General features: G+C 36.8%; 1 protein-coding gene across 2 annotated transcripts; it reads left to right on the top strand.

Moving 5' to 3' along the window:
• Positions 1-6,026: 6,026 nt before the first annotated feature.
• Positions 6,027-21,473, top strand: LOC110716183 (flowering time control protein FY-like). 2 transcript variants are annotated; one of them, XM_021894810.1, is made up of 18 exons: positions 6,027-6,522; positions 8,398-8,489; positions 9,807-9,875; positions 10,387-10,491; positions 10,766-10,861; positions 10,944-11,026; positions 11,176-11,247; positions 11,332-11,429; positions 11,637-11,696; positions 11,770-11,830; positions 11,921-12,008; positions 12,179-12,242; positions 14,371-14,449; positions 15,315-15,404; positions 18,835-18,923; positions 19,430-19,932; positions 20,261-20,509; positions 20,990-21,473. In XM_021894810.1, exons 1-18 carry the CDS (start codon positions 6,168-6,170, stop codon positions 21,059-21,061), a joined length of 2,325 nt encoding a protein of 774 aa, XP_021750502.1. In that variant the 5' UTR covers positions 6,027-6,167; the 3' UTR covers positions 21,062-21,473. The 2 variants fall into 2 exon arrangements, with proteins under 2 accessions (XP_021750502.1, XP_021750509.1); XM_021894817.1 differs by lacking the exons at positions 6,027-6,522; positions 8,398-8,489 and adding an exon at positions 9,368-9,389 and having other exon boundaries at positions 20,990-21,205.
• Positions 21,474-22,410: the final 937 nt, after the last annotated feature.

Here is a 22,410-nt window from a genome sequence, read left to right as displayed (position 1 = left end):
AACAACAGATTGAAAGAGGCCTTAATGTCCACTACCTGAAATTTGGTGCGACATTCAATGGCCCCAATAGTTATATTCAGTATGATAGTACCCACGGCTTGACGGCGAGTATTATCATAAGAGCGAATCCCTTGAGTGGAGGGAGTCAGTTCTTCATTCTTTATGCCCAACTTCTTTGCAGTACGGAGTGGGCACACATTGATTGCAGAGCCATTATCAACCAGGCTCATAGGAACATTCATTTGCCTACACACCATAGTGAGGTGTAAGGCCTTGTTGTGTTGGTCCCCTTCCGGGGGCAGATCCTTATCAGAAAACGAAATCAGATTGCTAGTACTTGGCAGCTCAGTAGTGAGAAAGTTGACCAGTCCTCGAGGAGTCATGTCATCATCAACTCCTATTTTCACTAGAGCATTCATCACAGCCTTTCGATGCTCGTGGGAAGTGGCCAAAATCTTCCATACTTTCATCTCCACCTTGGTCTTTTGCAGTTGTTTGACCACATCGTTGTTCACAGGGTTGATGGGATCAACTATCGGATGTGATTGTGGTGGAGGTGGATTAGGATGTTGCAACCGTCCACTTCTGGTGAGAACCTTGACCTCAAGGTCCCCCCAAACATCTTCACTGGTGCCAAGAGATGAACAGGCTATATCCTTGAGATAGACGTCTTCATCATCACTATCCCAAATTTCATTCACTACTTTAGATAAATACAACTTCCGGCAGAGGTTCATTCACGGGTTGAATGAGTATCGACAGATCAAAGGAGACTTCATCTCCCATGATAGCCAAAGCATCAGAAAGAGGACTTGTTTGAATGTTAGGCTTCTTGCCCCCTGGAGGGACAGGAAGTTGATTAGCATCGATCAAGTCTTGGATTGCATCCTTAAGCCTCCAACACTTCTCAGTGTTATGACCCTTGCCTTGATGATACTTGCAATAAGCATTGGGGTCATATCTAGCGGTCCTATTCTCAAGTAGAGGTTCTGAAAATGGTCCGATTGGCATAATCAGTCCCTGACCATGAAAACGGTCATAAGCAGCATCATAAGTCATTCCCAAAGGCGTGTAAACCCTCCTTTGCCTTTGGAATCTTTGAGGAGGAGCATTAAGGGCCAGCACATCATTGATATTGATATTATTGGTAGCGTTATTGGGCTTAGAAGTTAAAGAAGAAGGAGTGTCGTTCTTCTTGTTTTTCCAAGTGTTGTTATTATTGTTGCTACCAACAGAATTCATTAGTTCATCCTCGATATTGATTCCAATATCGTATACAGCTTCAAAGGTACTCAGAGGCAGAAACTTCAAGTGTTGCTTGTACTTATGAGTCAGATTGGCAATGAACAAGCAAACCATTTCTTTCTCCTTGGGGGGATCCACCGGGAGCGCAACTGTTTCCCTCCACCTGCTTAAGTAAGTGGTGAAGCCTTCATTCTCTTTCTGTTTGAGAATGAAGAGTTCATGTTCAGAAGTATTGGCCTGGATGTTACATTTGTAACGATTCATAAAGCTTTCAGCAACATCCTCCCAGGTCGCGACATGCTTGGATTCCAAAGAATAGAACCACTGTTGACAGACATGTTCTAAGGAAAGAGGGAACACTGAGGGAAGAGTGTCACATCTACTCCCTTAAGAGCCATAGTCGCAGAAAAAGCCTTCAAATGGAACAGCGGATTAACAATAGGCTTGAATTTGGGAATGTCAGCAGTGGAAAACTTCTCAGGAAGCTTGTCTCTTATGGACGAAGAGGTGATAGGTTGTTCCACATAAGTGAACTCTTCAGAAATCTTGCTCATCTGTTCCTTAATCTTGTCCATTGCAGCAGTAGTGACATTGTTCTGGTTTTCTTGTTCTACAGTGCTGACTCTAGTGGTGAGTGTCTGCATCATGTCAGACAATCTTTCGATTGTCCTGTTGAGGTTCTCAATGTCTTCCTTAGTGGCCATTGGTTGAAAGTAGACCGGAGATGGATCTTGTGGAGATGATTGAGGTGGTTTCCTTGTACGCCTCTTTGGTATAAGAGGTTGTTGAGGTATGGACTTGAACCGTAACAATCTACCCCTGCTTCTTGACCAAGTGCTGTGACACCGAAATAAACACACCTTTAATGACCACACTTAACCTTAACCTATCCGAATTAAAAAGAAAAGAAAATTTTTTATTTATGAAAAATCTATAATTTTGAAACTCTACTTAAAAAAAATACATAGGAGGATACCATCCGACTTACTTTCCGAAAAAAAAAACGACACAAAAACGATACGGTCAAAAAGTGGTGCACGACTAAAAAAAAAGTGTGTGAACACGATATGTGAGTGATTAAGTGAGGTTATAGACGCGTGTTTTGACCGTATAGCTAGACACGACACAAAACTGGACACAGCATTCGCACAAAAATCGAAAAAAAGACTAACAGGACACTTTCCTGGGCACCGTGTCACGGTGCAGACTGTCGTGACACGGTGCAGTCTACCGTCATACGGTAGACAGCCCCGTGTCACGGCACTGTTCACTGTGGCGCGGAAGAACATGCCGTGACACGGTGCGCAGTTCCAGGTCAGTTTTGTGATATTTCCAAATTTAACCGATTTTAGGTCCGTACTAATTACCATGTAAAAAAACCCTCGATCATGGGTTAAACAAAAGAGCAAACACATGATGGTTAGTACCAAACAACCACATAGCATTTAGGCACGATGATGTAACAAAAAAAGTTCGCAACCTAGGGTCAAGATCTATGTTCAACTATTGGTCAAGCTTTGGGTGTCAAAAGGGTACCATGGTTAAGAGTTTGGACGCGTTAGCAAGGCAGCCTCCCTTGAGGGTGTATGCCAACGGGCGGCTCCGCGAGTTCGTGATGAAATCAAACTCGACTCCATGGTTTGGGTGGATTTAATAACTCGGATGAAGCCTTATTGCCATGAGCGTTTTTAAGTCGATAGAGCTTAAATCCCCCGAGGCTAAGACGCATGTAGAACACATACGTTTTTTCAGAAAAATCGAAGGAAGTCGAATGTGAGGAAAGAAAATAAGCCATCGGACTGATTTTAGGACTGTCGTGACACGGCAAAAGTTCCCGTGTCACGGTACCGTGCACCGTCAGACGGTGCACTGTACCATGACACGGCAGTCAGAAAATCTGACTGGTGCCCTATTTTCCTTCGCGTGCAACCAAGTTATCCAATTTTTCTTACGGGACAGACCTGAATGTGACGTTAAAACGTCTATGCAGATGCAAAAAAATACCAAATTAATCACATGAATATTTTTTCAAGAATCTTTCAAGTCTCATCCACTCATCTTAATTAAATACCGATCACGCAAATCGATAAATAATTAAGAATCCTCCCCAGTGGAGTCGCCAAATTGTAGGCGTCGTTTGAAGTGCGCCTACGTTAAAAGCATGTGTGAATATGCTTGGCACTCATAGGAAGTGGGAATTGACATAATACGATTAGGGACAAGGAAAGTAGGGAGCCGCCAACAAGTTTTTAAGGAACTTGTAAACCGTTCACGGATCATAAAAGGCAACCACGAAAAGGGACAACGATAGGCAACAACGATTGACCCGTGAAGGTTACACCCCATTCATAATCCATGAGATTACTAACTCCATATGGTTCGGAACCACGAAAGGAGGATCGGGGATGATGGTACAAAGTGAGTCATGGAGTCACATTCGTCCGTATTGGCCTCTACTCGATTCTTATATTGAAAAGCATTCCAGTGATCTCAAAGGCATACAAACAAAATATTCAATTCGCTCCAAACTATTATTTAACTAAATTGGTTGAATATTACTGCACACATAATTCTAAAATATTGGTGATCATTTCAATTAATAATAAGATTAAGAGGGATCCTAAACCGGTTGTCCAAATTATCTTATTAGGCGTGATTTTCAATTACATATTTCCTTTAAACATGTAATATGGTGATCAATAAAAATAATAGAATAACATTAATATTAAAACCAATTTAATCACAATTCCAACAACAAAAAATCGTTAGAAAAATAATAAAAACAAAAGGAGCATGACTCTTACTTTGATTCTGTTTGTTTGCAACTACAAAATAATAAACGAGTTAGTAACTTCAAGGAAATAAACAAACAATAATTAAATTAAATTAAATAAGGTAAAGTTGATTTTGGAGCCAAACCCTCAAACAATTCTACCTTTCACGCCTTGGCTTAAGGACAGAACCACGAGTAAAATATGGACTCCTTTGAGTGCTTGAAGAAGGAATTTTGAAGTGAAAAGGAGTAGGCTAGTGTTTAGGCTAAAACATAGAAAAGAGAAAATAAAATAAGAGAATTATTTGGTGCCTCGTTCATCAGAAATGAGGGGGTATTTATAAGGAAAATGTGCTGAGGGAGCACACGAAACCCTAAAATGATAAAAACCCTAAAAAAGTATCCCGTGACACGGTCAAACTGTACCGTGACACGGGAAGCTCCACCGTCAGACGGTACACTTTCCCGTGACACGGTACATTTTTGGTGTGACGCGGGAAATTTTCAGAAAACGGGATAAAAAACGCGTTAAGGGTTTACGCGGAAAAGACACGGAATGTCCCGTGTCACGGAAGACCTCCCGTGTCACGGGATATCCTACCGTCAGACGGGGAGGATTCCCGTGACACGGTAGGTACCTGCCGTGGCGTGGGAAATTCTAGCCCGTTTTTTCGTCTAAATACATTTTTAACCCTAATTTCCTTCGGCATTTTAAGTGCCGATTGATAATTTCGGGCCTTTTCTGACTTTTTATTATTCGGGCTAAAATAAGAAAATAATTAAATAAAAATAAATAAAGGGTTTGGGCCAAAAATAAATAATAAAACAATAAAATAAAAAAGGTTTGGGCTAAAAATTAATTAATAAGTTTGGGCTGAAATTAAAACTATGCTTTTACCAATCATCAAGACTAATCCATGGATTGTTCAAAAATATGAATTTAATAAAATACACTTTTTTAAGCACCCTCGGGATTAAATACTAAACCCGACCAATAGTGGCGGTGAAAGGTTGTTCATCATCGGGTTTGGTTTTGGGGAGACATTTTTAGATGTCTACAACAACAAAATAAACTAAATTCATAAGTGATAGAGAATGGAGGAGAAAAATGGAGAGGAAGAACACTAAAAGAGACGACAGTAGTAGGAGATTTGTGTTCATTATCCCTCTGATATGGTGAATGGATTACACAGTTAGAATGACTTGAATCAATTACATTCGCAGTCAATACAAATACATTAGCTTGAATTAAGGACGAGTGTTTGTTAAAGTAGCAGTTGAGTAGATGTAACCTTACAAAGTATAGGAAAAATAACCAAAAGCTACTTCTACTAAAAAAAGTTTAGTTTATGCCGTATTATAAAGGGTTAGCTTATTTCAAAAGATTATTGTATTACTTACGGAGTATTCCATAAATAAGATTTGAGTTGGAAATCTCAACACTAACCTGACCTGCTTAATACGAGTAAACATGATGTGTTGTATTGATCCATTGAATCAAATGGGTCGTAAACCCTGGACACTAAGTCACTAGCCCCTCTTTTCGTGTCTGATTCATGTCGTATTATGTTGTGTCAACTTTCACTCTCTCTAATTAAGGGTTCGTTTGGCATTGCTTTGGTTTTCTGTTTTTTGGTTTTTTGTTTTTTAAAAGTATATGATATATGTCCCATAATGAATCAAAAATTATTTAAACATATAAAAATCATAATAATTTTAAAAACTGACAACAAAAAAGTGGAAACACCTTTTTCTTGTTTCCTGTTTTTGGTTTTTGGTTTTCAAAAAAACAGGAAACTGAAAACCAAAAATGATGCCAAACAAACCCTAAATGTTTTGTTTTTTGGACTTATTTTCAGTTTAGTTCAGTTCAAGTCGTTTTAATCTAATTTAATTCAATTTGGTTCATTTTGATTCAATTCTATTCAGTTCGTTTTAGTTTAATTCAATTAAGTTCCCGTCGTTTCAATTCAGTTCAGTTAAAACGAAACGGGCCTAAGATCACCCCTCCGTACCAAAACTTCACACTCTATGCAACACCCACACGGCCACACTTCAATGGTGAACATAACCACCTCTCTCTAAAACCCTAAACCACCCCATCTCTCAATTTCCCACCTCTTTCTCTCTCCTCCACAAGTCCACAACCATGATGTACGGTGAACCTCCACCCCCACCACCACCGCAGCAACAACAACAACAACCCCAACAACAACAGCAACAACACCAGCACCAGCACCAGCACCAGCACCAGCATCAACACCAGCACCAACCACCGCCGCATCACATGCAACACCCACCACCGCCATACATGCAGCATCCTCCGCCGCAGTACCAGCAGCACCCGCCGCTTCCTCCGCAGCACCAACAGCCTCCTGGAATGGACTTTCACCGGGGCCCACCACCTCCTCCTCCTCCTACTATGATGCGACAGTCTTCTGCTTCTTCTACTAATCTCCCTCCTCCTCCCGATTTTCCTCACCCTCAACAATCTCCTTATGAATGTAATCTCTCTTCCCAATTTGTTTTTTGTCTTTAGTTTTGTTTTTTGGGGTGAATTGTAGTGTAGGATAAAGGGTAGCAATGTGGTTTGATTTTCGAGATTCGGGTGATCAAATTTAGGAATTGGGGGTTTAAGGGATTGATTGAATTGTTTGTTCAATTGTTAGATTAATGAGTTGTTTATCTGGTTTCATTGTTTGGAAGAGTTTTCGAAATTGTTGTGGCATTAGTTTTATGTTTCTGGGCATTATTTTTAGAGTTAGACTGTAAGGGAAGTAAAGTTGTTTGATTTTCGAGATTTGGGTGATCAAATTTATGAATTGGGGGGTTAGGGGATTGTCAATTGTTTGATTGACGAATTGTTTATCCAGTTTTGTTGTTTGGAAGAGTTTTTGAAGTTTTTGTGGCATTAGTTTTATGTTTTTGGCCATTATGTTTAGAATTAGACTGTCAAGTTTGATTTTTGGTGAACTGTAGTGTGGGGAAGCAATGTCGATAGATTTTTGAGATTTGAGTGATTAAATTATGAATTGGGGGTTTAAGAGGTTGTTTATTGTGGGATTGGTTGAGTTGTTTGATTAATTGAATTGTTTGTCTAGTTTTATTGTTTTAAAGAGCATTCAAAATTATTGTGGCATTAGTTTTATGTTTCTGGGCATTATGTTTAGAGTTAGACTGTCAAGTTTGTTTTTTGGCGAATTGTAGTGTAGGGTAGCAATGTCGTTTGATTTTCGAGATTTGGGTGATCAAATTTATGAATTAAGGGGTTAGGGGATTGTTTGATGTGGAATTGGTTGAATTGTTAGGTTAATTGTTAGATTAATGAGTTGTTTATCTAGTTTTGTTGTTTGGAAAAGTCTTTGAAATTGTTGTGGCATTAGTTTTATGTTTCTGGGCATTATGTTTAGAATTAGACTGTCAAGTTTGATTTTTGGCAAATTGTAGTGTAGGGAAGAATGTCGTTTGATTTTCGAGATTTGGGTGATTAAATTTATGAATTAAGGGGTTAGGGGATTGTTTGATGTGGGATTGGTTGAATTGTTAGGTTAATTGTTAGATTAATGAGTTGTTTATCTAGTTTTGCTGTTTGGAAGAGTTTTCGAAATTGTTGTGGCATTAGTTATATGTTTTTGGGCATTATGTTTAGAATTAGACTGTCAAGTTTTATTTTTGGTGAATTGTAGTGTAGGGAAGCAATGTCAGTTTGATTTTCAAGATTTGAGTGATTAAATTTATGAATGGGGGGTTTGAGGGATTGTTTATTGTGGGATTGGTTGAGTTGTTTGGTTAATTGTTAGATAAATTGAATTGTTAATGACTGTATGGAGGCCTTGGAGGGTTTCAAAAATGTTGTGGCATAAAGTTTATGTTTTTCAAAATTATGTTTGGAATCAGACGGTCAAGTTTAGTTCAATTGTTGCTGATTTTTTGATTGAGTATTTCCCTGCATTTAAATAGATTATGTAGGAACAACCCTGCATGTGCTTGCTGACCATTTTCTTTTAAAAGCAAAATGCAATTTTCACCCACCCTCTAAGAAGGTAATTTGTCTCCACCGACCACCGCATTTCCCCACCTATAATAATAGATTATGATTACAGTGCTAGGTGGTGGATAAATTTTGCGGACATTGTGAGTTTCTGGATTAGTGTCCTTGGATTGGGATTTATAAATGAGATGAGATTTAGGGAACTAATTTAATGAACATAGTACATGAAGAGGCTTATGATGTATAAAAATTTTATTATTGTAGGAAATCTGATTACTTTTTTTTATTTGAGACCTTTAGGGATAGTCTTGGTGATATACTTGTTCTGCAGAGAGTGTTACTGAATAAAGCTGAAGTGATCACTTCTTTTCTGATTTGCTTTGTGTAGCTCATGCTGATAGTTATGCTGCAAAACGGATGAGAAAGCTTACACAAAGACGAGCTGTGGACTATACAAGTACAATTGTCCGATATCTTCAGGTATTGAATACGGAGTATAGTTCAAGTAATGCATCTCCAATTGACATGGCAGGAGCTTCTGCATTTTGATTATTTGGACCTTCAGCCGTAATATCATCTGAGCTCCTAGGCAATGTCCTGGTTTTTCATATGGCAGTGTTTGGGTACAAGGATATAAATTGATTTTATTAAATTCACTATCTTGAATCTTAATTTCAAAAATTAGTATCAAATGCACTGTTTGGAACTTTTTAGATTTCACATCCTGAATTTTCAACTTATATCATGATGTTTAGAAGTTAAAAGTTTTATTTTGAAATTGAAAACAACTGCTAGTGAAATTATTTGATTAATCAACACTGGAGGCAAATGTATACTTGATAGTGATATACATGCATCTACTATCTTTGCTACCAAATCACAGAAGTGGTATCTAATTCAGAATCTCTCATTTACAGCCCTTACAGCATTACACCAAAATAATACCAATGGAATGAAATTGTTTCTTTCTGCCTCTATTTGAGCTGTTTCTTACAACTTGTCAATTGATTTCTGAAGAAAGATTAGGCTTTTTTTATTTTTATTTTTAAATTTATTTATTTATTTTTATTTGGTTTATTTTAAAAGATTTTCTCTTGAAGAATGGAGACTAGATCTTTCTTTAGGAATTTGATAGGTTTTTCCATCGCTTATTTTTTAAGCTCTTAAATTGTTCTTCTCAAAGAATGTAATAGATTTCCCAAGGAATATAATAAGATTAAAACATAATTCTCTGCTTGCATATTTCTGTCCTCAAACTATGCTTCGTTGCTTCTTGTCTTAGTTGTGACTTGTGAGTCTTGTGACGGTGCTTGCAGTGACATATCAAGGTGTGTTCTACACCTGGAGAGATTGAAGAGTTAGGAGAATATAATGATGAAGGTGAAGCAAAAGATAATGACGTAGATTAAAATGTTTTTTCTTTTTTTTTTGGGTTTTGATACTCGTTTATGCAGGTTTTGAATTACTGCAATATCTTATGTCATTAGCTATGCAAGCATGATTACATGTATGTTTTGCAGTAGGTTATATCACGTATCTGTGTTTATATGTAGGCTGTCACCTAGGCTATGACATTTTGATTTGTATATAGGACTTCCTCTTTATGTTATTGTTGGATGTGCATTGAACTGCAGTATATTTGTGGAATTTTTTCCTGGTTTGAATTACTGATCACTCATTGAAGTGTTTTAAGCTGAAAATTTTGATACTTCTTGCCCTGTCTTAAAGTTTCTTATACTTATGGTTACTAGTGTAGATTTTCTGAACGAAAATTCTTTTTATACCTGTTATTTACAGGTTCGTATGTGGCAGCGGGATTCAAGAGACCGAACGATATTGCAACCTACTCCTGCTGCTGCTGTTGATGTGAGTGGCCTCTTTGCAATTTTTTTCCCCCTAAAAATGAATTTATAGTATACATCCTCCACTGTTTAAAGCTCGCAACTTTTGACTTTTTCAATTCTCAATGCACAAATTTGAGATTTTTGACTGTTACTATCTTTAATTGTCTTTCAACAATATACACAATAAATTAAATTAAAAACTAAACATTCAGACAAAACCAACAATTTTTTTTATTACTTAGTCTAATTGTAAGTTTGTTTATGAATAAAGCATAAAATTTGTATATATGTGCTTAAGTTGAACTGTTGTGAGCTTTGAAAAATAGAAGAAATTATGCCTTGTTCATAAACAATCTGAATTTTCAAAATATTGTTCGGTTTCTATTAATTTCTAAATTGTTAACCTGCTAGAAATTGCATATTGGGAATGCTTTCTAGAAGTATGAAAGGGTTTCATTTTGTCAAATTCTTAGGCGCAGGATTATTTTTTTTTGTTTGTTCACATTGTTGTTTTCTTGTAACTGTTGGTGCAGTTGTTGCCACCAGCTGCTTATTCTGATAATCCATCAACAAGCTTTGCAGCAAAATTTGTTCACACATCTTTGAACAAAAACCGATGCTCTATTAATCGTGTTCTGGTAAGTTTGGAACTATTGTTGTTGGCTGTGTCATATACTATTGTTGTTGAGGGTTTGCTATGCTTCTTGCTACCTTTTATCTCAAAACGATTGGAAGTTTTAGGTTTCAAAGGACTTGGGAAGTAGTTGAAGTAGAGTTTTTCAATATATGCTTCTTGCAATTGTGTCATTTTTGGTGATGAAGTGGCTGCCCATTTTTGTTCAATGTGAATTATTATCCATCTTACTTACTTTTACACTGCGGCACTGCGCTGTGACTGGCTTATGATAATAGTGGACACCCAATGGAAGGCGTCTGATTACCGGCTCACAAAGTGGTGAATTTACTCTCTGGAATGGTCAGTCATTCAACTTTGAGATGATCCTTCAGGTATGTTTGATTGAAGTTGCAAATCTTTTTGTTTTGTGATTTAGAAGACAATTCTGACCCTGTAATGGTTTACTTTGTGGAGGCTCATGAACAAGCTGTCAGGTCTATGGTATGGAGTCATAATGAGAATTGGATGGTCACCGGGGATGATGGAGGCGCAATAAAGTAATGTATTTTTAATGGATTGTTTAAAATTTAATTGATATTTCTCACAGAATCTTTTAGCAATCTTGCAAATTCACTCTTTGTACTGGAATGAGTCTATTTAATGCATTTGATTGTTGACATGATGCTCCTAACTGCGCTTTTGCTAGGTATTGGCAGAACAATATGAACAATGTCAAGGCCAACAAATCTGGTCATAAAGAATCAGTGCGGGATCTGAGGTAATTATTTTAATATTTCTTTTACAGAGTTGGAGGTTGGAGTTTTGATTAATGTCTGTAATTTGGATTATGGTTGTGTAACAGCTTCTGCAGAACAGACCTGAAATTTTGCTCTTGCTCTGATGATACTACTGTAAAAGTTTGGGATTTTGCCAGGTGTCAAGAGGAGACTTCATTAATAGGTAATGTGCTTTGTGTATTTGTAGCTGGAAAATAATTTGCCAACTATGCCATGAACATGATATATTATTCAGTTTGGCTGCCTAAATTGTTTAGTTGAAATTGCCTTTAGCATATCTTTTTCCTTTTTCTCCTCTCCTCTCTTCAATATTGTACATTGTGCTTATTGTAACCTAAGACTGTTGCACTTGTGGCTTGAACTCAGGCAGGCCATGGTTGGGATGTGAAGAGTGTTGACTGGCACCCCACAAAGTCTTTATTAGTCTCAGGTGTGTAAGGCTGTTAGCTCTTTACTGCAAATTTGCCTATGCATACAAGATGTTTACATAGTTTTCTGCTCAGGTGGTAAAGATAACCTTGTGAAACTTTGGGACGCTAAGACTGGGAAGGAGCTGAGCTCATTGTATGTAAATGTGCACACTATTTGATTCTGTAACTATTCAAATTAAATAAATTAAGGTGTCTTGCTTTTAACTTTGCTTGTATTATTCAGTCATGGTCACAAGAACACTGTGCTTTGTGTCAAATGGAATGACAATGGCAACTGGGTACTAACTGCTTCCAAGGATCAAATTATCAAGGTATACACTATTCATTTTTGTTATCGTCTACATTTTTCTTCCTGAAGCATTTGGAGGCAGGGTGGTTAGGGTGAAGGATATGTGAAGAAATCAGTAATATAGCCTTTCCGTAATATGCTATCAAATTCTTGTGTATAGATTGACCTTGAATATTGTCATTTTTCTTGCAGCTGTATGACATAAGGGCTATGAAGGAGCTTGAATCATTTCGTGGCCACAGGAAGGACGTCACTGGTAGGGATAATGATATCTCGTGAAAATAAATGATTACCCCCTATAAAAAACGACTATTCCCTTTGTTGCCCATTGATCTTCCTACTTTCCATTTAGGTTTGCTTTCCATAGATCTTTCTACTTTCGCTTTTTATTACTGACTTAAACGTATGCACGGGATATAAATTTTATGAAAATACAATTTAGGAAGCTAATGAGGAAAGTTAATGGGATTGATACTTATACAGGAAGGTAATGTTGTTAAGGAATTTTGGGTTCCCAAAAAAGTAATTATAAATTTAGTGATACACATATTATTTGAAAAAATTAAAAGAACAAGGTAAAATTGATTGCACATAATTTGTTTATTGATTTTTTTAAAGGCTATTGTGAAAAGTTGGGAAATCATCATTTTTATTAATATATAGACATGGTAAATATTATCTCTCCGTCATCTTGCCTTACCCACCAAATGGGTTCACTCATACTGTTTAGTTATATTCATGTTTTGCACAAGTTACAACTTTCTCTTTCCTACAAAAAATTCAAACAAGGGACCTACTTTCCACGAATTCCCTCCTTCCCATGGTTTCCATTGCTACAGTAGATAGGAAGAAAAATGGAGAACCAAGGAAGTATTTGTAATGGACTCATACAGCTGCAAAATGATTCAGGATATCTCTTTAGAAGTTAAAATGACTTAATTTCATAGAACAATCTTTCTAAAATATGCTTTTATATACTTAAAAGATATGGTTTGAATTTTACATTCACCTTGTTTATTTTCTGGAATATCAGGCCTTTGTCATATGACTTGGAACATCCCAATATGGAAATCATACCCTGTAAAACGGGAGGAAGTATTATTCTTGTAGGAGATTAGTATGCTGATATTATAGATATGTTATGTGCAATAATTTCCAACTTGGGGAATAGGAAAACAATAGTACCAACTATGTACTACATTCGAGGCTTTGCTTCTGAAAGTTCTTTACGCTTTCCACTTTAGTCCATTCCTGAAAGTTCTCTACTCTTTTACTTTATTCCAGTTTTGGAAACATCTTTTGATTCGTTCTGTCATACTTTTTCCAACAATTTATTAAATCACCCACTTCTTTACACTCTCTTACTTTTCCACTTTTTCTTACACTCACCTTTTTACACACTCTCCCTACTCTGTCCTCCTTTTTCTTGCACCCACTCGCTACATCAACACACTCTCACTAATTACATTAATTTGTGTGCAAATAGTAACTGTAAAGAACTTTCGGGATTGGAAGTAGTATTCTTTTTCATTAATACTCACTACCTGTGGAATACTTTTAAAAATCAATGTCATGGAAGAATAGAATAACTGCTATGTGATTTTTTTCTAACTCTTCAAAAGTGTTGGCCTCATTTGACATGTCTGTTTGCGTTCTGTTATATTTTGAGGATCAAACCCAAGTTTCTGTATTTGTGTTAACGGTTAAAAGAAATATCAGTTGGAAAAAAAAAACTCTTCTACTATTTACTATTTTTGGCAAGTACAGTTTACCATCTGACTCTTTTTCCTCACAACATTTACTCCTTTTTACTCTCGCCTACTCCATCCACCTTTTCACATCCTATCGCTTACATTTTATCCACATCTTTTGTACACCCTGTTCATTTATCCTGGAAAAAGTAAACGAGTAAAATAAATAATCAAGGGAGTATTTGTATAAGCCATAAACATCCTCCTAGAAAAGTATTCTAGCTAGTTGGTAGGCAACCCAAATCAGACATGTAGTCAGGAGCTCAAATCTTGTGAAGATTGATTTCCTTATATTTTTTAATTTATCTATTATGCCTTGGTAGCTTTTGAAAATTTTATTTTACTTTTTAAAAAATTGAATGTACAAGTAGTTCATCTCCCACACACAACTGAAATAATTCTGGTTCTGCTGCTTGGCTTGGTTGGAGTCAGCCTTTCAATAAAAAGCCTACATGTCAACCACCCATTTATGTTTAAACAAATTTAGGAAGACCTCTCATGAAAAGCTTAGTCACCCACCCATTATTTTTTTCTCTCTACTTTCACTTGCATGGTCCTTGTTCTTTGAATTGATTGCAAAACTAATGTTATTGAAGGTTTATTCCTCTTTGTTTCTCCTCTTCCTCTTACCAGCATTGGCGTGGCATCCATTTCATGAAGATTACTTTGTCAGTGGAAGTTATGATGGCTCCATTTTCCATTGGCTTGTTGGGTAATATCTTTTTCTCTTAAATAATAATTTTGCTACTTTCACCTTCACTTGATTAGTTGGAGAGAGAGAGAGAGAGAGAGAGGGGGGGGGGGGGGGGGGAGAGACAACAGCTTCTTAGGCTAAATTTAGAGGAAAGTTGGCCAATTTCAAACAGCCAACTGAGATTAGGATCAATTTTATTCATAAAAGCATAATTAAATAAGAGAACCGTAAAAAAAAAAAAAATAACATAAGGGAACCATCAAAGAAAATTTAAACAATGGAGGAAGGAGAAGAGTTAAAATTATATGGAAAAGAAAGAAAGGGGACAATAATAGTTTTAGTACAGCACATAACAGTGATTATAGGCTTATAGCTAATGAACGAGGGTTTTGTTCTGTTGTTCCCCAGCTTTGTTTTTTTTTTTTTTTTTTTTTTTTAAAAAAAAAGGATTAAATCTCAAAATTGTTCAAATATCTTGAACAATGTGTTTTTAAATTTTAATTTATGTAGTTTTTTGTTCCTATAAGAATCAGCCAAAGGCTCTTTTTTGTTCCTAAAAGCATTAGCCAAGGGCTCTATTTTGTGTGTGGCTTTGCTAAAAGGCTGCTTTTCTATCTGATGATGGAATTCCATTTTGAAATTAAGGACTGCCGCTTTATTGTTATTGGCAATCTACTAGGTGGAAATTTTCCTGTAATTGGGATCTGATAAACTTCCCTACGATACAATCCAAAGGATTTTATTCTGGTGATTGAATATTAGTCATACAATAAGTAAATTATTTTAAAAATATTTTTGACTAAGTGATATGTATTTAGCAGGTCAAATTCTTATTGCTAATGATAAATTAATCTCATTCTCTGCTATGACATGCTGAGTGCAGGCATGAGACTCCACAAATTGAAGTTCCAAATGCCCATGATAATGCTGTGTGGGACCTCGCTTGGCATCCTGCTGGATATATTTTGTGCAGGTTAGTTTAATCTCCTAGATGAACAGGATTACATGATTGTGGAATATCTGTATGTTGATTAGTTATTATTACTCCATCTATCCCAGATAAATTGAAACCTTTATCTCTCTAGGATGTCCTACATTAATTGAATCATACCTTATTTTATTAGTTTCTTTTTTTCAATAAAGTTCATGGCTTGCTGCCCATATCCCCGTATTATCTCTACTTTTTTTTTTACCTCTTTAATCTCCATGACATTTTCCTATGTTATATGTTATACAATATATATTGGATGAGGGGAGTAACAGATAAGAATGTGGGTGGGGGATGTGGTGTGAATGCACGCAGCTATAGTGCTGTAAGTTTAAAGGGGGGACAAAAAACGGGAAAGAGAATCAGGGACCTTTATCACGTATGTGTTATTGGTTTGTTAAATTTTTTTTTCCAGGATGGAATCATTCCAAATGGTTCTATACTTGCAATTCCTTAACATCCTCACCACCCCCAATCCACCTTAAACATCACCCCCAATCCACCTTCAACATCACCCCCAAAGCATAACCACATTAAAGCAATTTGCGGATTTGCCACACTGCTGCCAAAGCTATCCATGGTAGCCGTTCTTAGTTTTCTTCCCCCCATTTCTGCGGGAAGACTTCATCCTTAAATCCAGATCATAGTCAATAATTACTTTCACCACCTCCCAACCTCCTCTTTCTCCAACACCCATCCATCTTCAAAGAGAGAAAGATAAGATATGAAGGAGAGGCAGTAGCTGAGGAAAAACAAAGGAAGAAAATGATGTCTCCTTGGTTATGAACTATAAGATGGTTTTGAGTTTCAATTTTTAGATTTTTCTTTTTTTTTTTTTTTTTTTTTTTTTTGGGAGATAATATTCAACTAACATAAAAACATTTATGCAATTCCATTGGGATTCTGATTTGTTAAGAGAGAATGTGATTTCCTTTTCATGGCAGAAGTGGGAAAGTGGCAGTGATGATGGAAAATGGGTGGGTATAGCGAAGAAACTAAACTAATTGAAAGAGAATTGATATTTTTTTCTCTTTCTTCGTTCACTTTCTCATTATAAAAACTATGAGCTAAATAGACTGTTGGGACAATCCACCTGTTGAGGGTCAGAAACTTAAAGTGTGTGTTATATTCTTATTTCTTAGTGACGAGTGCTGGGCTGCTAGTCGTGTACAAGAAATGTGGTTTTGAGTTATGTTACTCGGAAGAGTCCGAGTAACATAGGTTTTGAGAGTGCCTAGAGGGTACCAACAAGAACATGAAAGGGGTATTTGGATGGCACTTTAATTGGAGATTGAAATAAATTGAATACATTGTCTTAATTTAGAAGAGATACGTGTTGATTAGCACCACCTGATCAATATTGAACCCTTTTTTTTTATTTGAATTTGGTGTAAAAGGATTATGAGTGTAAATACCCGCATAGTGAGGCTTATTTGACTTCTTAAAAATTGCTCACGAAAAAACATTGCCAGCACACAATATGCATACAACTTTAAAATATGAACTTGTCCATGCTCAAGAATCCACGCACATTCCCAACAAGCATGGTTTAAAGAGCTTCAAAACATAAAATAAAGTGTAGATTCCTTCAGGTTGATTATAACTCAATAAAAGGCAAATAAGATGCATTTATCAAGTGAGGGTGGAGACTGTGGGATTATTTTGACTTGAATTAATGCTAAGTCTTCAACTCTCATTATCTCATGTCTCTTGCCCAACCAGGGCAACCACCATCACCTAGAAGACATACTCCCCTATCTGGCCACTTCCACCCTCACAAGCACTTTCAGTTGTTTCCCTTGTGTAGCCGCCACCACCTAGATAGCAATTGTTGCAAAGGCTCTCTTTATCTCTCAATGTGGAACCCACTCCTTTATACGTCACCACTACCATCTCCCTCGCCTGTCCCAATGCTCTATCATCCCCTCTCCCCCTCTTTACATTGAACCTGCTTCTCTCACCAATATCCGCAACTTGAATTGCATTAAGGCTGTAGGTTTGGAACCAAGTGGTCAACTCTAACCATGAAATGGTTTGAGGCCTTCACCTACTCTCTTGCTGTATCCTCTCTCTCTTGAGGGAATCAAAATGAAGACATGGTGGTGGAGCGGATTCTAACTTGTTGGCTGCCTCTGTTCATTAGTCCTTTACTCTCCTCTCTAGTGACCATCTGCAAGTAAAAGACTTGGTGAAACTGCATGCATAAGTCCATGCACCTTGCTTTCTTACTTTTGATTATGAGATGCTACCTCGATTTCATAATCTTCTAAACATTTACAGTTTGCGTATGTGGATAGATGTAGCTGAATACCTCAAGAAAGACTGAAAGAAATATGTATATCTGACCAAATTTTTATATCTTTTGTTTTCCAAGAACGCAAATGAATTGACACCTTGTACATTCAAGAATAGTATGATGGAGACCCCAATTGGAGGATGATGACAGAATATTTCTGTTTCTTTTTTTTTTTTTTTTTGACACAGTGGTGACCAAACATTCATATTGGTGGAAGAGGGGGGGGGGGGAAGTGATTCTTTCCATTTTTACCTTTGTCTATTTTCAAGCTACATGGTTGATGGTACTAAGCCAATAGTCTTTGGTTTTCCTGCTTTCATACTCCCTCTACTCCATTGCCTGTTATAGTGTTAGTATGTAAACATATATAAAACCATGGGGTATGTAAATGTATACATAAGCATGGGGTACCCTATAGAAAGTTCTAATATCCTTTGAAAATGATTAATGACTACTCAGAGGTACAAAGAAACTGGACCTTATTAGGGAAGGCAAATAAACGACGCAGTATCCCAATCGTTACAATTGGTGTCACTTAAAGCTGGGGTACACAATTCTTAAGACAATTAAAAAAATTTCGAAAAATGACTGCAACATTCAATTTACCTATCATTGGATATCTATATTAAAACAGTAGCTTAACAAAAGAAGGCTTTTTCCCACCATTAAATAAGAACTTTATTACATTACAAAGCAGCAATGCAAATAATAGGTAATAGGCCTTACAAGATAACAAATGCCCAGAATCAAAAGACACCGAAGAAAACAGGAACAGATAGGTAAAAAAAGGCAGCAGCTTCGCCAAATGATTTATATTCTTCATCTCTTGTATAGTATGCAGTATCACTTTTTGAGCGGACTCAGAAAGGAATACCTTCAAATTTAGAATATTAGATCATTTTTTATCAGGGTTAATGTAATGGCAATAGGTCCAAAATTGAACTTCTGTATTTCTAGTTTCGCTCACTTGAGTTGCATTTGTTTGTTGGGAAAAAATCACTCATGTGAAACTTATTTATGCTTTAAGGGATTATATAGCTGATTCAAATTATGTAATGTTTGCTGCAGGCAATATTAATGTGCTTAACATCTCTAACCATTGTTTCCATTTCTTTGCAGTGGGAGCAATGATCACACGACAAAATTTTGGTGCAGAAATAGGCCGGGAGATACTGGTCGGGATAAGTTTAATGCTGGCTACAACCAAGGTTTTTACTTGGATTTTTGTTCTGCACGTTCTTTAGTGCTTTTTATTACCAAGACGATTCTAAATTTTTGGGGAACATGATGTCGTCACTCAGGCCTGTTCTCTTCACCTGATTTGTGTTGAAGTTTTTTTTTTTCTTTTTTTCCTAATGATCAAGCTGATTTTTAGTGTAGATTTTAATCGAATCATTAGAATAGTTTATAATACTAAGTTGTTGATTTTACTGATTGCAACTTGAGTTTATTGAACAAAAGCTCAAAACTGTTATTTAGTGAATAAAATTTATTTTTACTGTATTATTTTTGTAAGATTAAGAGAACATGTGCACACGGGTTTGACTTGGTGATTTCAGCTGGCCTCCTTTGGGGAGGGAGGGTGAAGTTGGTCGACACATATTTAATTTAATGTCATCAGTGCAATTAGTTTTAATTTTATGTATAAGCATGGATATATCAGCATTCTTGACCTGCGTGCTGCATTGTCTAATTTCTTTCCTTTCTTCTGCAGGCTACAGTGAACAAAATCCAGCTTTTGCAAATCGTGCAGCTGGGAATTTTACTATGCAGGAACAGCCGACAACACCGGGACCATTTCCTCCTGGACTGTCACGAAATGAGGGTACAATTCCTGGTGTAGGAGCTGTGATGCCACTTTCCATTCCGTCAGTTGATAATTCCCAGGGAGAGCAGAAGCAGGCTCATCCACCTCCTTTGCCACCAGGCCCCCATCCTTCTATGATGCCTCCCAATCAACCTCAATCATATCAACATAATCCTCAACAAATTCCACAACAAGGAATCCCCCAACAAATGCCTAATTTTCCACAGCCACCTCCAAATATGCCTCAGTTACAGCCTCCATCTCATATGCCGCTCCATCCACATCATCATATTCATCGGCCCCCTCCCCAAATGCCACCACATAATATGCCCTCTAACATCCCTTCTTCAATGCCTGGATCCATGCCGATGCCACCTACATCAGCTCAAATGCCAATTCCTGGTCCTATGGTAAAATTTCATGGACTTAACTATTGTGTACTTGGGTTGTTGACTTCATTGTTTTTGTATCCACTAGGATTTATGCTTTTATTAAGTTCAGTCAAGTGTGTTTCATTCCTAGTTTCCTCTTGGTTTTTTTTATGGGCTTTTGTTTATCCAATCTTTTGCTGATTTCTTAAAGGGAATAGGGTTTACATGGTTATCTCGTTCCTACTTTTAATGGGGATCTCATTATATGTTTTGACTATATCATTCTTCCTCTCCCACATTTCTTCTTGACGGGGATTGCTTGAAATGTTCTTTTGGTGACCTCTGTTGATCTTGTGTTTTGTTACAGGGAATGCAGAATGCTACAAATCAAATGGTGCCACAAATGCAGCAAGGGCATTACATGGGCATGAACCCTATGCAGTCAGGTCCCATGCCTAGTGGTGGAATGCCTTCCTCTGGAGGTTTCTCAAATGGCATGCCAAATATGCAGGGCCCACCAAGTACGAGTGGGCCACAAATGTATCCTCCTGCAGGAGCATTCAACCGTCCTCAAGGTGGACAAATGCCGATGATGCCTGGGCTTGGTCCTTATCAGGTACGTGTTTGAGATGCTGTTTATCTGTCAGCATTACCGCATTATATCATTTAGATTGTTGTTTTAATACTCAATTAAATTGGCATATTATAAATTCCCATTTTTTGCTAAAGGATATGTATTAAAATGGGAAATGTAATTGTGGTTATCTGAAATAATAGGAAGCTTACAAACCTTGTTGCTGCCAAGTGCAAAATTTTCTTCTGCGACTGATATGTTATATGATTAAGATGTTTATTTTTGTAACTGACAAATACTCTTCTAATAAAACTTAAGGGGTAGAACAAAATTGTGTTGCTTTAATTGCGAAAAAAAAAAAAAGAAAGAACAAACTGTATGGCCTAGTGAAATTATACCAAGACTCAATCTTCCTATTCCTTGCTGTGAAATGCAGCAAATTGACGAATTTACAATTAAAAATGTTTGTTTATTTCCTTCATTTAATTTCGTAAACTAAACTGTTCTCACTATGAATGGCAGCCTTCTAATCAAAGTGGTATGCCACAGCCTCCTCTACCACCTGGTCCACCTCCACAGCAAACACAACAATAGGCATATTGGTACGCACCTAAATTAGCATTGTTAATCATACCTGAGGACTTGGGAAGCATGCAGTTGCGGATTCATGGAGGTTGACCCGCCTCTGCATAATCTCGGGCAGATGGGTGAAGAGCAACCAGTGGTAGTTGATTCACCATGAACCTTTTGACTTGTATTTAGTCGGCGGATACAACTGATTGTATATGGATGAGATGGCTGTTAAACAAGTTTTGGTCTTCAAATATTTATGGTGCCTTTTTCATCTGTACTTGTACCTAGGGAATATCCATCCCTTAGTTGTAGAAAGCCCTTTCTTATTTGAGCTCTTTAGATTGGCAGAAATTAGTGTTTATTTTTTCAAAGAAAAAGCAAGTATTCTGAAATTGTTGTTTGAAGTGTAATTCTGCCAATTTACCCTTTTTTATCTTTTCATTTTGTTATGAAATCACTCACTACAGCAATTCAAAGCGATCGCATTCAAACCGTTTGATACCAAACCCTTAAGGCTTAATACAATTGGTCTAATAAGATAATACTGTACTTCATATGATAAAAATAAGAGTTGATAGCTAAGCTAAGGCCTATAGTAAGTAATAAGTTCAGAAAAAATCTAGGTAATATTATTATAACAAGTAAAAGTGAATCATTAAGCAGTAAAACTAATCCAACATTTGGTAGATAAACTGTAAATAAAATACCAGAAAGGTTAGCAGGGCCGTAGTAGACTCGTGGTTTGTAAATTGTTCTCATCTTATAATATCCTGTCTACTGTCTTTTTTTTCTTTGATTTTTTCTAAGCTATGCCCTCAAGGTTGTAGAGTTTCTAAGGTGTGTCCATACTTTTTCAAAATTACAAGTTGTGCCCTCCAACTTAAGTTGTTTAATTAACCGTACCCTATGACGTAAACTCGACGTTAGAATTGTAAATAAATAGGAAGTAATAAGAAGCGGATGAGAAAAAAGAATAAGAAATACGCCAAGAGCTTGACATATCAATGGTTGCTTTTAGAAGAAAGAAGAAAAGGCAGATGAGAAATTTTGGAAAAAAATGTTAAATGTTAACCTACTTATATAACTCTAACTCAATTTGGGCGTGAAATTTCTCTCCAAAGTGTAGTAATGAACCACTAACACAACTACTAACATTGGATTAACGTTATAGGATACGGTTGAATAAACACCTTAAGTTGGAGGGTATATCTTGTAATTTTAAAAAAGCATGGGTACACCTTAAAAACTCAATAACCTTGGGGCATAGCTTAGAAAAACCCTTTTTCTTTTAAATTTACAAATAAGGTGTACGGGAAGCCCCCTCCTATCAGAGGGAGGGGGGGGGGACAAGGTTCAAACTCCCGCCACAC

The sequence above is a fragment of the Chenopodium quinoa genome, unplaced genomic scaffold (assembly GCF_001683475.1).
Source record: "Chenopodium quinoa cultivar QQ74 unplaced genomic scaffold, ASM168347v1, whole genome shotgun sequence".
NCBI classification, from domain to species: Eukaryota; Viridiplantae; Streptophyta; class Magnoliopsida; order Caryophyllales; family Amaranthaceae; genus Chenopodium; species Chenopodium quinoa.
This window is presented reverse-complemented; position numbering and strand designations above follow the sequence as displayed.